The sequence below is a fragment of the Lipophrys pholis genome (assembly GCF_963383615.2).
Source record: "Lipophrys pholis genome assembly, chromosome: 15".
Taxonomy (NCBI): Eukaryota; Metazoa; Chordata; class Actinopteri; order Blenniiformes; family Blenniidae; genus Lipophrys; species Lipophrys pholis.
The window spans coordinates 11946616-11959801 of NC_137642.1; the positions used below are offsets into that span (position 1 = coordinate 11946616).

A 13186-nucleotide genomic window follows, 5' to 3' on the forward strand; every position below is an offset into this window, starting at 1 on the left:
ATTCATGTCTCCTTTTCATAACTATGTATAGATTTGCTGTCTCTTTTGTATCTTACTTTTCTTTTTTGATGCCTCAAGTGATGTATCATCATGTGGAAAAAAAACCCAACCTCCCTTTGTATACTGGGCTTTATTCAATATGCTTTATCCTTAGTTCCTAGACACAATAGTCTTTGTGAAAGATGTTAAATGATCGACTTATTAGTTTTTGTTTTCTTTGGTCATACCACATCTCAATGTAATTTGTTTACAAATAATAGCCTTGCTAAGTAGTATATGGGTTCATATTATATTTCACTAAATGGGTGGAGTAAAAATAACAAAGCTTAAAACTTTGCTGTAGTAAATCTGCAGTAAAGTTATGTCCCACCACTGAAAAACAGGAAGAAGAAGAAAACGTATCTCTGAAAGAATTCAAAGCATGCCTTACATAACAATCACAAGAGTTTTCCAACCCCCGATACTTCTAAAGTATTTTGTACACCAAGTCTGTGCACGCATGCAAACATTTACTTTGCAGAGTTCATGTTTCATTTCTAGGTCAACAAAATGTGCAGCCCTGGGCTTTAAGAAGGAGCGTGGAGGTGCGTGTGCGGGGAGTGAGGCAAACAATGTTTCAACGTCAAGAAGACCAACCCCATATTTCCTAACATGTGTTCTGACAGAGTAAGGTGGCGCTCGAAGGAGTGGCAAAGGCAGACAGAAGGTGGCTCTCATAAAAGCAAGGCTGTACTCCAGATGGTTCGAGACTAAACTAAGTGTAGCAGCGCAATTCTTTGCTTGAAGGACTTGTACTTTTATATCGTATAAGGTTTGGACCACCACTTTTTTCTTCTAGTTCTGATCTTGTTGTGTAGTTATGAAGCTGACTGTTTTTAAAACACCTGGATTTCAGGAGTCCGGCTTTTAACTTGTTACTCGTCTTCATCAGAACACAGACATGGTGCTTTGGATAATTTTCCCTATCTCCCTCTCCCTGGTGTCCTTCATTGGAACGTGGACCGTGTAAGTTTATCACAAATTCTCACTCGTGTTTTCTTGTCTCTTTACATCCTGGTGGAAGTCTGATGAGCTTTTGAAATAGCTTCTTAATCCTGCCTCTCTCTCTATGTGTTTGTGCTCTCATGAAACGCCACGTTTGCAGCTGTTGTTGACCTTGTGAATGTTATTAATCATTGTTTAGGTGCAGGTTTTCATCAAAGTTATTCACACCTGAAGGGTTTGGTCTAAACCATGATCATGTGTTAATCAGATGTTCTGTATAGACACACAATAACACACACACACACTAACACACACACACACACACACACACACACACACACACCAGTCAACACTTACAAGAACACATCTGAGCAATGATGATCAGCATTAGAGTTTGATATGGATACTCATTACCTCAGCTTCTTGGAAGTCGACTCGTAATACAGGTAATACTTGACATTGGCCAGAAAGTTAAGAGATCATATCGTCTTGGAGTCTTTTATTGTGAAACCTAGGCTTTACTGTTGTGTTGTGAAACAGCATTTTAACTGAATGTAAAGAGTTAACTGCGTTACACATACCTGAAATATGTGATCTGTCTAGTTTTGTCTGCTGTCATTCAGGTGTCCACACCGGATCATCAAGAAAAGCCAAAAAACAAGCATAGTGTGGCAATACTTGTTATAAGTGGGATTGGGCCCTGATAAACATTAGCGTATATGTCTTTTTTAATTCAGTGTTCCTCTGTTAGTCATTTTGATGTAATTGAATGTTTGCTTTTTGATGTCATGCATATTTGATGGTGATTATTGATGAATCACATTTAATTGCAATAACAAATTAGGCACTGTTCAGAAAGTCAGGTGCACTAAATGACAAACGGTTGATCAAAGGTTTACCAGCTGTCCTCTCCTCTTACTTAATGTTCCTCTTACTCACTGTCGAGGTTTGATAAGAGACAAAAAAGAAATAAAAACATTTTTATCATCGTTATAAAAAGTGAGACAAACCAACCAGAGCGTGTGTTAGACAATAAGCGATATATCTCATCAAACCAGAAATATCACCAAGATTAAACAACAGTCTTGGATGTGTTTTATTTTTCCAGATATGGCCTGGCACGCTCACACGGTCATGTGTGCCCCCTCACTGACTGGTACGTTTTTATCTCATTATTTTAACCACAGACATTTTAAATGAATTTGGATTTTCAAAAACAAAAAACAACAACAAAAAAATAAACATTGACCTCTTCTCAGGACTGGCTTGAACTACTCACACTGCACAGGAAATGTGTCCACCGGATGTTGCTATGCGCCCACCATAAGGTAATAATACAATGTTAATGATATAGCCTCCTACTTGGAATGAAACGGAGAGACCTAATACACAGAACAAATGATGTCATTTCAGTTCGAGTGGGAAAACTGCACCAGAAAATTCACTGTTTACAGCCACAATCAACGCCGGATCTTTCCTGTGTGAGTTTACCGGCTGAACACAGGGTTGATCATACATGGTCGATTATGCACTCAACAGTCATTTCCTTTGTAGTTCTGCTGTTCTGCATGTTCCATCATGCCCACATTGTAGAGAAACACTCCTGTCAGTCATTGATGAGCAGGGTGGCGCTGGTCTTTGGTGTGGTGGCTTCCATGGGAGCGTTTGCGGCAGGAAACTGTAACGTGAGTACTGTACTTCCAACTGAATGAGTCAGAAAGCAGCACGAACTTACAAATCGATGAATAGTCTGGCGGTTTTGTGTCATTAAAGTGCTTCCATTTTATCTTTACATCTGAGACTGAACAGTAAGCACCTGCACTGAAACGACTTCAAGGCATGCTTTTGTTTAATTGTGTTTGTAATAATAGAGCACAAGCTGATTCCCTGCAAGTTCCACTATAATTTGTCACAAAACATAGTTGTGTTTAATAGCACACATATGATTGCATAACAATGGTACTACATGTAATCATCATCTGTTGTTAATATCAGGTCTGTTATCTCCGTGGCAGTTCAACTGCTGTTTTCGGCATGATCTCAAAGGAGATTGACTTCTTCCCATGTTCTGACCGAAATGAGCAGAAATCCGCTGTAATTAGAGTTACAGCAAACTAAAAGCAATAAAACTGGGGATGTGTTTTAGTCAAATGTTTAGGAAGACTCTCCAATGAGAACTCTCCACAAAAACTGCAGTACGTTGTGGGATTTAAATGTCTTCCACTCATGCACTGCCAACTAAACCTGCCCTGTCTAAACAACAATCTCAGTTTGATTTCAAATATCTGCGTCTTTTTAAACTAAATTGAACTGTCAATTCAATGATGGGACAATGAATAGAAACATAGATCAAAACCTTAAAGTAAAGTAAGGTCCAGACGCAGATGTTCCCCCATGAATTCCTTCTTCTTCTTTTTTTTTTTTGTCTCCCACAGCCAGGGTACCTGCCACTCCTTCACTACTTGGGAGCTGCAATCAGTTTCATGTGCATCTGCTTCTACACGGTTTTGCTGACTTCGCTGACAGGAAGATGTGTGCTGACCGGATACGAAAGGATCCTCTACCCGCTGCGCATTGCCTCCACTGTGCTGCAAATTATAGTCACCATCTGCTGTATCCTTTCAGTAATCAACTGTATTTCTTTGCGATACATTTTCTTTACTCCTCGTTTTGAATGTGTTCTCAGCTTTTTGGGGAACATCACATAGGGTTGGTGTTTAGGGATTGTTGCCCTGACAACCTGGCTTGATTATGGTAAACAGTGTTGGGTTAAGTTTGTGTGTTCTAACAGGAGAGTTTCACAATGGTTAATCTTCATTGTCGTCCAGGTTATACTCTCCAGCTGTTTCACAGCAGCGCAGTCCAACTGTGTCCTATTTGATCTGGTCTGCTGATCTGTTTACAAAGTAGGATCGGCCCACAACAGCTGACTTGACTGGAGCAGATACAGATTAATAGGGATTTTTAACCACATCAATTATTCACTTTGCTTCTTCCTGGAATCCACATCCGTATTTTACCAGGTTACGGAGTAAGCATTTTTCTCTTAGTACTTTTATCCATTGATGCACACCTCAAAGTGTGGGTGACTCAAATCCACACTGAGATATAAGTATCAATAATACTGCATGCACACATGAGAACATGTAGTTTTGTCCTGAGGGATAAGAGACGGACATTCAGGAACGTGTATGGAGAAGAAAGAAAAGTAATCACACTTTGGTACAGAAATAAGGACATGGGTTACTGATTTCATTTCCCTTTCACTTTGGAGTTGGATACTGACTGTGTTAGTTCTGTCTGTGAAGCTGATGTATGCGGACGTTTCGAGAAAAATCAGTCTGACTTGTTATGGTGGTGAAGCAGGTTGTCTGTAGATCGCAATGCTGGTGGTTCAGTTCATAGCTCCCACTTTCCTTTACCTGGAACAGGAACTGATGCAGAAACATTTTTGTGCATAATTTTACAAACCACGTTGCAATAGGTTTTCAACTCTGTCACATTTTCTTTAATGTGATGAATCAACACTATTGTTGCTTGAACCCTTAACCCGACACCCCTCAGACACTATTTTATTCGCCCAGGACGAGTACCTCTTCCGGCACCTGTCGGCTGTATTTGAGTGGATGCTGAGCGTCAACCTTGAGCTGTTCGAGCTCAGCTTTGCCGTGGAGTTTGCCTTCTTCTCGTCATTCATGATTTCAAACCTGTTGAGCAAGCGCGAGGAAGAGAAGCCGTTGATGATGAGGGTGTCCTGATATGAGGCTGCCAGGGTCCAGCAAGCCCACACAAGCAGTGTGGGAGGACAGAGTCGGACATCAGTGAACACAGTGGCTGGATCGTGGCAGGAAGACCAATAGTATTTTTCACATTATGTATCTTATTTTCTTTTCAGCAATACATTCATATGGATTATGGATGGTGACTCATTTTTTAAACCACTCTCCTTATGTTTCCTGATAAGTACATCCTTTTTTCTTTTTTTTTTATTGGCAAAAAGTTGAACAATCCATATTTATTACGACAAACACCTTTTATAGGCTACAACAACCGAACAAAACTTGTTGGGAGGACAAATACTTTTCTACAGGACTCGTGGAAACTGCCGACATACCAACCCGAGAATTCAACGGGATGCAGATTTATATCGAAACCTTTTTGTGTACTGTATGTGTATGGTCTTTTTATTGGATGTGAGAATATTAACTAGGGATTTTCTCACGCACACACACACACAAAGTTGTTTTTTTTCCATTCAGGTTTTTGAACAGATTAAAGGACATGCGTAATACAATTATGACGATTTCACACATTAGTGCCATTGTGTAGCTTGTAAGCAGTGTTGGATGGGTGGAGTTTGCAACACTCTTTGCCAGGCAGTTGTGGCGCAATGAGACAATCCTGTTTGGCTGGATGATCAGCAGCAAGTGACATACAAAGAAGGTTTATACAGTCAACTCACAGCAGAAACGCGTCACTAACTGGTCGTGCTGGAGATCATGAAACATCCATGTGCTGGCTTTGAACGGCGCAGTGGGTGTTGGCACTATTTTGTCCGTTGAAGATTGTGGGCAAAGTACGTTTCGCTGCGTGTGTGCATCATAGAACTACGTGTCGTGGATATAGCTTTCTTGAAGCAAGCATGAAATCTAAATCACTGTTATTTTCTGGAGCAACCAGTCAAACTGACAGGTTTTGACAGCCTCACCTTTGTTTTTCTCGCAGGTTTAACGTGGGCGGAGTAGGATTGTGAAAGGTGATGTCACACAGTGACAATCAGTCTAAAAACATTTAAATAACGTCACTAACTTTTGTAAGAGTTGTTTGATAATTGCTTCGATCACACATTTTAAAATGAAGTTTAGAACAAGTATTCAGGAAGTTTACAGAAGCATTTTGTCTGGACTTTTTTTTATATTTACGATCTTTAATGTGAAACTTGGCGATGAATCTACAAATGACGATCACTGTAATCCACTGTTGTCTTTATGTGAATTTAGCTCATTTAAATAGATTTGATCTGAAACTCCACGATGAGCCAATGACAGACACGACCCGGTGTATGGAAAAGCAATAAACTACTACAAGGTGGCGAAACTTATTCCAGGAGATCTCGGAAGACTGATAAGACCTGGATTTCCTAGGTGGCTGAAAGATGAAAATAAAAATTGCTCAACTGCTGCTCATTGTATGAGCAAGTCATCGTTTGCTCGGCAACAGTCCAATGTATTCTCACATTAAAAATGCACTTCTATGCAAACTTGCCTGTGATGCCATACTTTCTCTCCCCACCCCACAAAACAAGACAACATGGTTTTGGTTTTAATGCAAAGCACTTAACCTTTACTCGAAAGAAGGTAATATACATCCTGGAATTACAGATAATAAAGATACATTATGAGCAAAATCATTTCACAATGAATATCATCTTTTGAGCATCAACCAAGAGAGGAGTGCAACATTATCTACAGTTTGTTAGGAAGTAAACAGAAAAACACACCTAAATCTGTCATTTTTACTGTATGGTACACTGTAAAAAATGTCATCTATATGCAGTCGTCCACAATATTAACCTTATTAACAAAAAAAATGAAGGAAAAAAAATGGAGAAAACAAAAACAAAACACGAGTTTCATGGATGCCTTTAACTAAGTAACTGCAATGCATACATTATAAATAAATGTAAGGGGAAGAAAAAAAAAAGTTCAAAAACTACTACAAGCAATATCCCACAATTCCAGCATGGCTGAAACAATAAGTGGCCTTAAATCCAAATCCTAACACGTCGGAGTGTAATAACAGCTTCAACAAACCTTTAAGATACTGCAGATTCTTCAAGCTGGTGCGTCTGAACGTTTGACTCATGCTCAACACTGCTAGTTAAATCAAGTTAAAACTGCTCTTAAAATTTGTTCTGAGAGGACATGACTTACAATCTTTTTTTCTCTGAAGTGACAAACACTTTTTTATAAAGGAGTGAAGAGCCCAGCATAGGAAGAAAAAAGAAAGAAAAAAAACCCCCACAAGGACTTATAGTTAAATTCTCTTATAGCAACTCAAAGCCATGTTTTATTCAAAAAGGTTGTTCTCAGCTAAATTGAAGGAGGGCATTGGGATTAATCACAGTACTCTTCAGCTTTAAAAAGAAATCGTGTGTCTTCTTGTTCACATATGACATATCCAGCCACATGCTCTTCTCCTCCTTAATAACTGCGTTGGCTTGGTGTGTTGGGGAAGCTCCAGCTGTGCACACTATGAACAATTCTCTTTGCGATAAAAAAGGAAAGGACACTACAGTAGTTGATAAATCAAACATTATTGTGATGATGTAGATTGGTAATTGTTTAAATCTACAGCGAGTTGAAATGAGGGCCCGGGAGGTTTTTCAAACGGAGTACATGTTCTTGGTGGTGGAGCCGCTCTTACTGGACGTGTCGTCGTGTGACTGGTAGCCGAGCATGGCTTTGGTGGGGATGTTCAGTCGGTCTTTGTAAAGTTGCCTGTGGGAAGATGGATAGGAGTGGCGTGAGGACTTGTGCTGACTGAGTGGCACCATCTAGTGGTCAGGTACGACTCCAGCCCATTTGCTTTACACACAGAGCCAGGTGAGACTCCAGCTTACCCTATCGTTATGATGGCGTCCCTGTTTTGGCAGTTGCTGGTCCAGATGGCTATTTTGTCACCTTTAGGTCTGACGTTGACCACAGCTCCACACACGTCCTCGCTCGCCTCATCAAACGACTCGCCGACTAAACACAAGAGCTGCAGAACACAGGAAATGTGACACCTCTCACGAATTATGGCGAGATCAAAAGTCAAGAGTCAGCAGGGAAAGCAGTTGACCACATGGAGCCATTTTTGAATGAGAGGAAAGCAAAAGCTGCTGTTCTACCGTTTCCATCCAGTAGCGGTCAAGGTCGTTGTGTCTTTGTTGTTTATTGAGAGTCATCAGCCATCGACCCCCCAGCTTGTTTCGGTCATCCTCCCACATCGGCTTGATCCCATCCTGGAACACAAAAACAAACCAGAAATACTATTACAGTGCAGAAAAGATATGTTACGCTACCATTCAAGCCCCAATGACTGACTAGGAGAGTGCTGTTGGTTCTTTGATCAGACATTTTGATTTGGAGAAATAAATCAATAACTTACCTTAAATAAGCAGTAATCGCAGCCAAAGCCAAGTTTGCTTGGTTGCTGTATGTGGTTGTATAATCTGCAAGACACCAGAAAGAAAATACTGGTGAGCTGTATTTGCTTGTTAAAGCTACAAAGAAATTCCAGAAGAGTTAGTGAAGATGTGGCGGCGACGCAACATCTTAAACAGCTGGAAATGCTTAACGGTCACATGGGAGATTCTAAGCCTCATTATATGAAGGACTTATTCAGAGTACATTAAAACATTACCCTTAGATCATCACAAATCCAACAGTGTGGTGTTTTTCACATTAGCATAACATGAAACCTGATGTTAGGATGTTCATGAAATCACTTTGTTTTTGCTCTTTGTGCTATGATGGATTACAGTTCCTCTTGCATGAATGAGCCCTGCAGTGATGCCCCCATGTGAACAGTAGAATGGTTCCTGGATGCTCAAAGTTACTCCTCCTCCACACAGGGAAAAAAAAAAAAAAATCAGTTGAGGTGGTTTGTTTATCTGATTAGGGTGTGGCTTTAGTCTCAATAGAGGAGCTGCAGGTAGTTTCAGTGGCCAGGATGTCTCCCCGTGTGGTGAAGGAACGAATGGACAGAGGGAGAGAGTGATAGTAATGGCTGCTGAAGCCACATGACTGAGTAAGTTCCAATCAACTATTAGTTCAATGTTTCTGGTTCTGTACCAACTTATTTCAAAACATCCTCCTGATCTTGGAGTTTGCGTTTTGGCGACGCTGCCAACCTCTACAGACTAGCAGAGGAAACTTACGCCCAGAAGTCTTCCACTGTGTCAAACTTGGAAATGAGACGCAGATTCTCTGTCCAGCTTTTGCTCTTGTCATTCTTGAAATACCACAGAGCCCATCTGAGGGAGGAAAAGACAATCATTTACACGATGTTTATCCACTCAACGACTCAAGCATTTCATTTCCTGGAATTTCATTAATTTACAAGACAAGAGTAGATTTTGTTCTTTGAGCTGAAAAAAGAAATCAATAAGGTTTCTGATCCAAGTAGAATTATAAAATGTCTCAAAAGGCCTTTTGCTGCTTTAACATGAAAAATGTAACGCAGTCGTGGGAACAGATATACATTCAGTTTCACAACAGAATAGTGGCAATAGCATTGTGTTGATGCGAAAGAAAGAGAAGCGGCCATCACTACCTCTACAAATACAGCCTTTGTTTACGACAGCTGTTATTCTTTCATCTATTCCCTGGAGGGGCGGGATGAGCAGCAAGAGGACATTAGCTGAACCCAGTGCCCTCCCCGCCCAATCCCATACAACTGTAGCATCAACTACACCCACTTGCCATATACGTACAGGAGCAGGACAGAAAATAGAACAGTGTTGCCCAACCGTGGCAGGAATGAGAAAGCAGAGGCAAGATTGATCTAATGAAGCCATACAAGCCATGCTGTGACTATATACACCTCATGATGAAGAAAATAAGTAGGAAAGAAAGAAAATAAATGAATGTAGCAGACCGGAGGCAACAATGGGTTTATCGAGAGCTGGGCTCTAACCAGACTAACAAGTCACAAATCAAATCAAGAAGCCTTGAACGCCCCAATCTAGTTAATCCGTTTTCTCAGACGTAGGTGGTGCTGCACAGTGTCGCAATCGTGGCGAGGAGAATTCATACCAAGAAGAAAAATGTATCGCAGTATAAATACAACTACAGTTTTTAACCAATTCCCTTCAACAGAGTTCAGACTTGAGTCAATTTTCAGGAACCAAATATTATTTTCCTCTTTTTAAGCAGCAGTTGGTTTCTGTTACCACCGATGCCATATGGAAATCCTGCCACTCGATTTAAAACTTTGAAGCATCGGATTGTGTTACAGTGAAGTAACGGAGCTGCTCAGCCTGTTCAAATCCATCTGTACAGTTAAACACCGCAGACCAGAAGCAACCACACTCTCAGTCAAATAAAATCAGATATTAAACGTGCCATCTTGGCTCTGTGGAGCAATTTCTGCAGGTTGTTTAACACATCAAAAAACGGATGTCCATTCTATCAAAGCGTTTTAATCACTGACCACTTCCTTACAGCCTGAAGCAAATGTAAAGAGAGTCGGGGAGGAAAGAAACTGGAGTAACAAATGGGAGATGTGGCTGGTCAGAGGGAGGTGACAGTGGGACACAAAGCCTGTCACCAGTGTATTCACAACGAAACCAGAATGAGAGGACAGTGCAGGCCAGGCTGAAGCAGCAGATAAGGACAACCTTCACCTCTGAGGCTGAGCGGAACCAGCAGAATGACCTAGATGTGACTTATTCAATGACCTATTCAGCCTTCCCCTAACCAACCACACAATGCTCTTGAATAGGTCATCAATACCAAAGAAGCATGATAACACTTCTGAAAGGACAACGGGGAACAACAAGTGAGTTCAGCACTTGCTTTTCCACCATGAACATCACCTGCAGCATAACATACCAACATATTCAATACAGTGACTTCCAATGTGGTTCACACTAGAAATCTAACTGGTTAGAAACAGATCAACGAGATGAGCATGCATCTTATGAGTCATGAACGCACAACCCTGACTCTCTTAATTATTAAAAAAAAAAAAAAGACTCACAACCAGTACCCCCCCCCCCTCAAATACTGAAAGAGGTGTGGCTGAGTAAATGCAAAGTTAAAAATTTCAAATCAGGAACAAACATTGTGAAATAAGTCCATGACCTTTGTGTTTGAGGCCAAAGGCCAGGAGACGGAGAGATGAGCCCTCAAACATGACAGACAACAGACACCAGGGATTCAACTGGCTCACAAACATTGAAAAATTAGAAATAAATGTTTAACACCCTTCCGTACCTTCAACTAAGTATGATTTCTACATTCTGTATCAAATGGATTGCCTCTTTTAAATCAATTATTTCTGCCATGTTAAATTTGTGCTTCTGTCACAAGAAAGATTTTGCATAAACATATTTTTAGACCTTTGTTACAGCATATGAGCATGCATTATTGAGCAGCCGCATTGCACTACTTTTTGCAACAAATGCTGCAAGACATGCTTCAATAATTTGCATTAAGAAAAAGCAGTTTCATAAACAGTAGCTTAACTGTTTTACATATTTAGTCAAACACGGCAAGCTGCTTTGGTCTCACCTGTTTTGCAAAGGGTGTTTGATATACTGCTCAGGATTTGCAACAACTTGACTTTCAGCCGGTTGATCTTCAGTTTCGGGTGCTTTCTGAGGACACAGGACACACAAAGAGGTCACAGGACTGAATACTAAAGACATTTATCTGAGGCAAGATCTCATCAATGCAAAACCAATGATTCCATCAGAAAACACAAAGATTACAGAAACTTCACCTAGACAGGGTTTAACAAAGGCTTGAAGAGACATAGTTGTACATGTTGATATAGTTTAGCTTAAAATAGGCCACGAGACTCTTCATATCACTGTAAGAATGGGAAACGTATAAACCCAAGATAACAGTGATAGGATTGATTTTTATCCTACTGGTGATGTATCGCTGGAATAGCAGTTATGTTCAGACTTTGTTTTAGGTGTGAACATAGAGTATCTGGCTATCATTTCAACTCTGCAAACAATTCTGGATTAGATATTAGTCAAAACACATTTATTGTCCTGTCAAAATACACGGTCCCTAAATTGCATGTTAGTTGATTTAGTTTTACCAATAAACACAGTACTTGTTAACTCAACCAATGTTAATTCGAACTTCACACAATTTGTACCAACTGGAGACCAAATCATGTTGGCTCCATTGTAGAATACACACATTGTCGGTTTTGTGATGGAAGCTCACTTTGCTTATTATTCTGTTCACATAATACATGCGTGTAATTTCAATTCTATTTAAAGTAATGAAGCTTACAAGTATGACAAATGTTTATTTTCTGATGATGTCCTACCAAAATCTGACAAGCCATTTGGAAACGGTGTAACAATACCAATGTACAATTGGGTACAAAGCTAGTATTTGCCCATATTGGTGCAAAGCTATTATCTGATCATTATGTTCTAAATAATACTGGATGAATGTTTGAGTCAGGGCAATGCCAGTGAAGATCACATGACCTTCTGATCGTGACATCACTGCATTTTGTCTAAAATGCCAGGAATTTTTAACAAACACCGCAGCTACTATTACATACACGATCTCATACCAAGAGCTTACAAAATCTACAGGGAGGTACAATTAACTCTGGGCATTTCCCCCATTTTCGTTACAAAAATGTAACGAAACATCTGGATCCTCACTGAAGTACATCATTAATGTCCTCCAAGCCTAATATTTAACCATTACATAAATGATAAGACTGAATACTTTAATTTCCCTATTAATCTTTGACTTTTGTCAGGGAAGTAGCAAGTGGTTACATTTTATATACCACGTCCATTAAATAACAGCATTGGATTAGTGGGATATCAGCGTCTCGCTTTGCAACGTCTACATTGTTTCACACGTGACACCTGGAAGTGATCAGCTAGCTGTGGGACATTAGAAATAAATTAGAAAATTCAACCGGCGGTTAACTTTACTGTAGCATTAGTGAGACGTGCTAGGCTAGCTAAGCGCTAGACACACACGTGCCCAAATTGTCAGCTAAATAATCAACGTTGTATCAGTGCGAGTATTTATACGTGCGGCCGGTTGACCAAAAACACCCGCGGATGTCGACTCTAACGCCAAAGTGGATTAAAACAGTCGGTGATTGTAGTTTGAATGAACGACGTCCAGTGAGTCCCTCCCAGCCGCTGCCTCATCCATCACATTGCCGTGCATGCTAACGCTAATCCACGCCAACATCTGTGGGCTCGAACGCGCTCGTTCCGCCAAAAAAAACTAAACAAAAAAAAAATACACGAGCCGACGACAAGCAGCGCGCTAATGCAACAACGTCGGTCCATTAAAACGACACCGCGGCTCGTCTTTTCCGTGAATATTACTCGCATTTTCCCGGCTGTCTCTTGCCTCTCTTACCGGCTCCGATGTCGCCATCTTGACGATAAGAAATGATCTGCTCGTGCGGCGCCCTGCGTCACTACAGCCAC

At 40.5% G+C, this 13186-nt stretch overlaps 2 protein-coding genes across 7 annotated transcripts; one reads left to right on the forward strand and one right to left on the reverse strand.

The window, feature by feature from the left end:
* Nucleotides 1-516: 516 nt before the first annotated feature.
* Nucleotides 517-6387, forward strand: LOC308120897 (transmembrane protein 150A). Of its 4 annotated transcripts, none has more exons than XM_080481807.1 (8): nt 517-811; nt 932-1005; nt 2093-2140; nt 2244-2312; nt 2398-2465; nt 2539-2669; nt 3420-3597; nt 4549-6387. In XM_080481807.1, the coding sequence occupies exons 2-8, from the start codon at nt 941-943 to the stop codon at nt 4740-4742; spliced, it is 753 nt and encodes a 250-aa protein (XP_080337933.1). In that variant the 5' UTR covers nt 517-811; nt 932-940; the 3' UTR covers nt 4743-6387. The 4 variants fall into 4 exon arrangements, with proteins under 4 accessions (XP_080337933.1, XP_080337934.1, XP_080337931.1 ...); XM_080481808.1 differs by having other exon boundaries at nt 661-811; nt 896-1005; XM_080481805.1 differs by having other exon boundaries at nt 664-811; nt 2524-2669.
* On the reverse strand, nt 6302-13186 carry eif4e1c (eukaryotic translation initiation factor 4E family member 1c). 3 transcript variants are annotated; one of them, XM_080481811.1, is made up of 7 exons: nt 13116-13186; nt 11265-11350; nt 8909-9004; nt 8137-8200; nt 7877-7990; nt 7607-7746; nt 6302-7484 (listed from the first exon to the last, which is right to left on the reverse strand). In XM_080481811.1, the coding sequence occupies exons 1-7, from the start codon at nt 13131-13133 to the stop codon at nt 7370-7372; spliced, it is 633 nt and encodes a 210-aa protein (XP_080337937.1). In that variant the 5' UTR covers nt 13134-13186; the 3' UTR covers nt 6302-7369. The 3 variants fall into 3 exon arrangements, with proteins under 3 accessions (XP_080337937.1, XP_080337936.1, XP_080337935.1); XM_080481810.1 differs by having other exon boundaries at nt 6303-7484; nt 13107-13148; XM_080481809.1 differs by having other exon boundaries at nt 6303-7484; nt 13086-13136.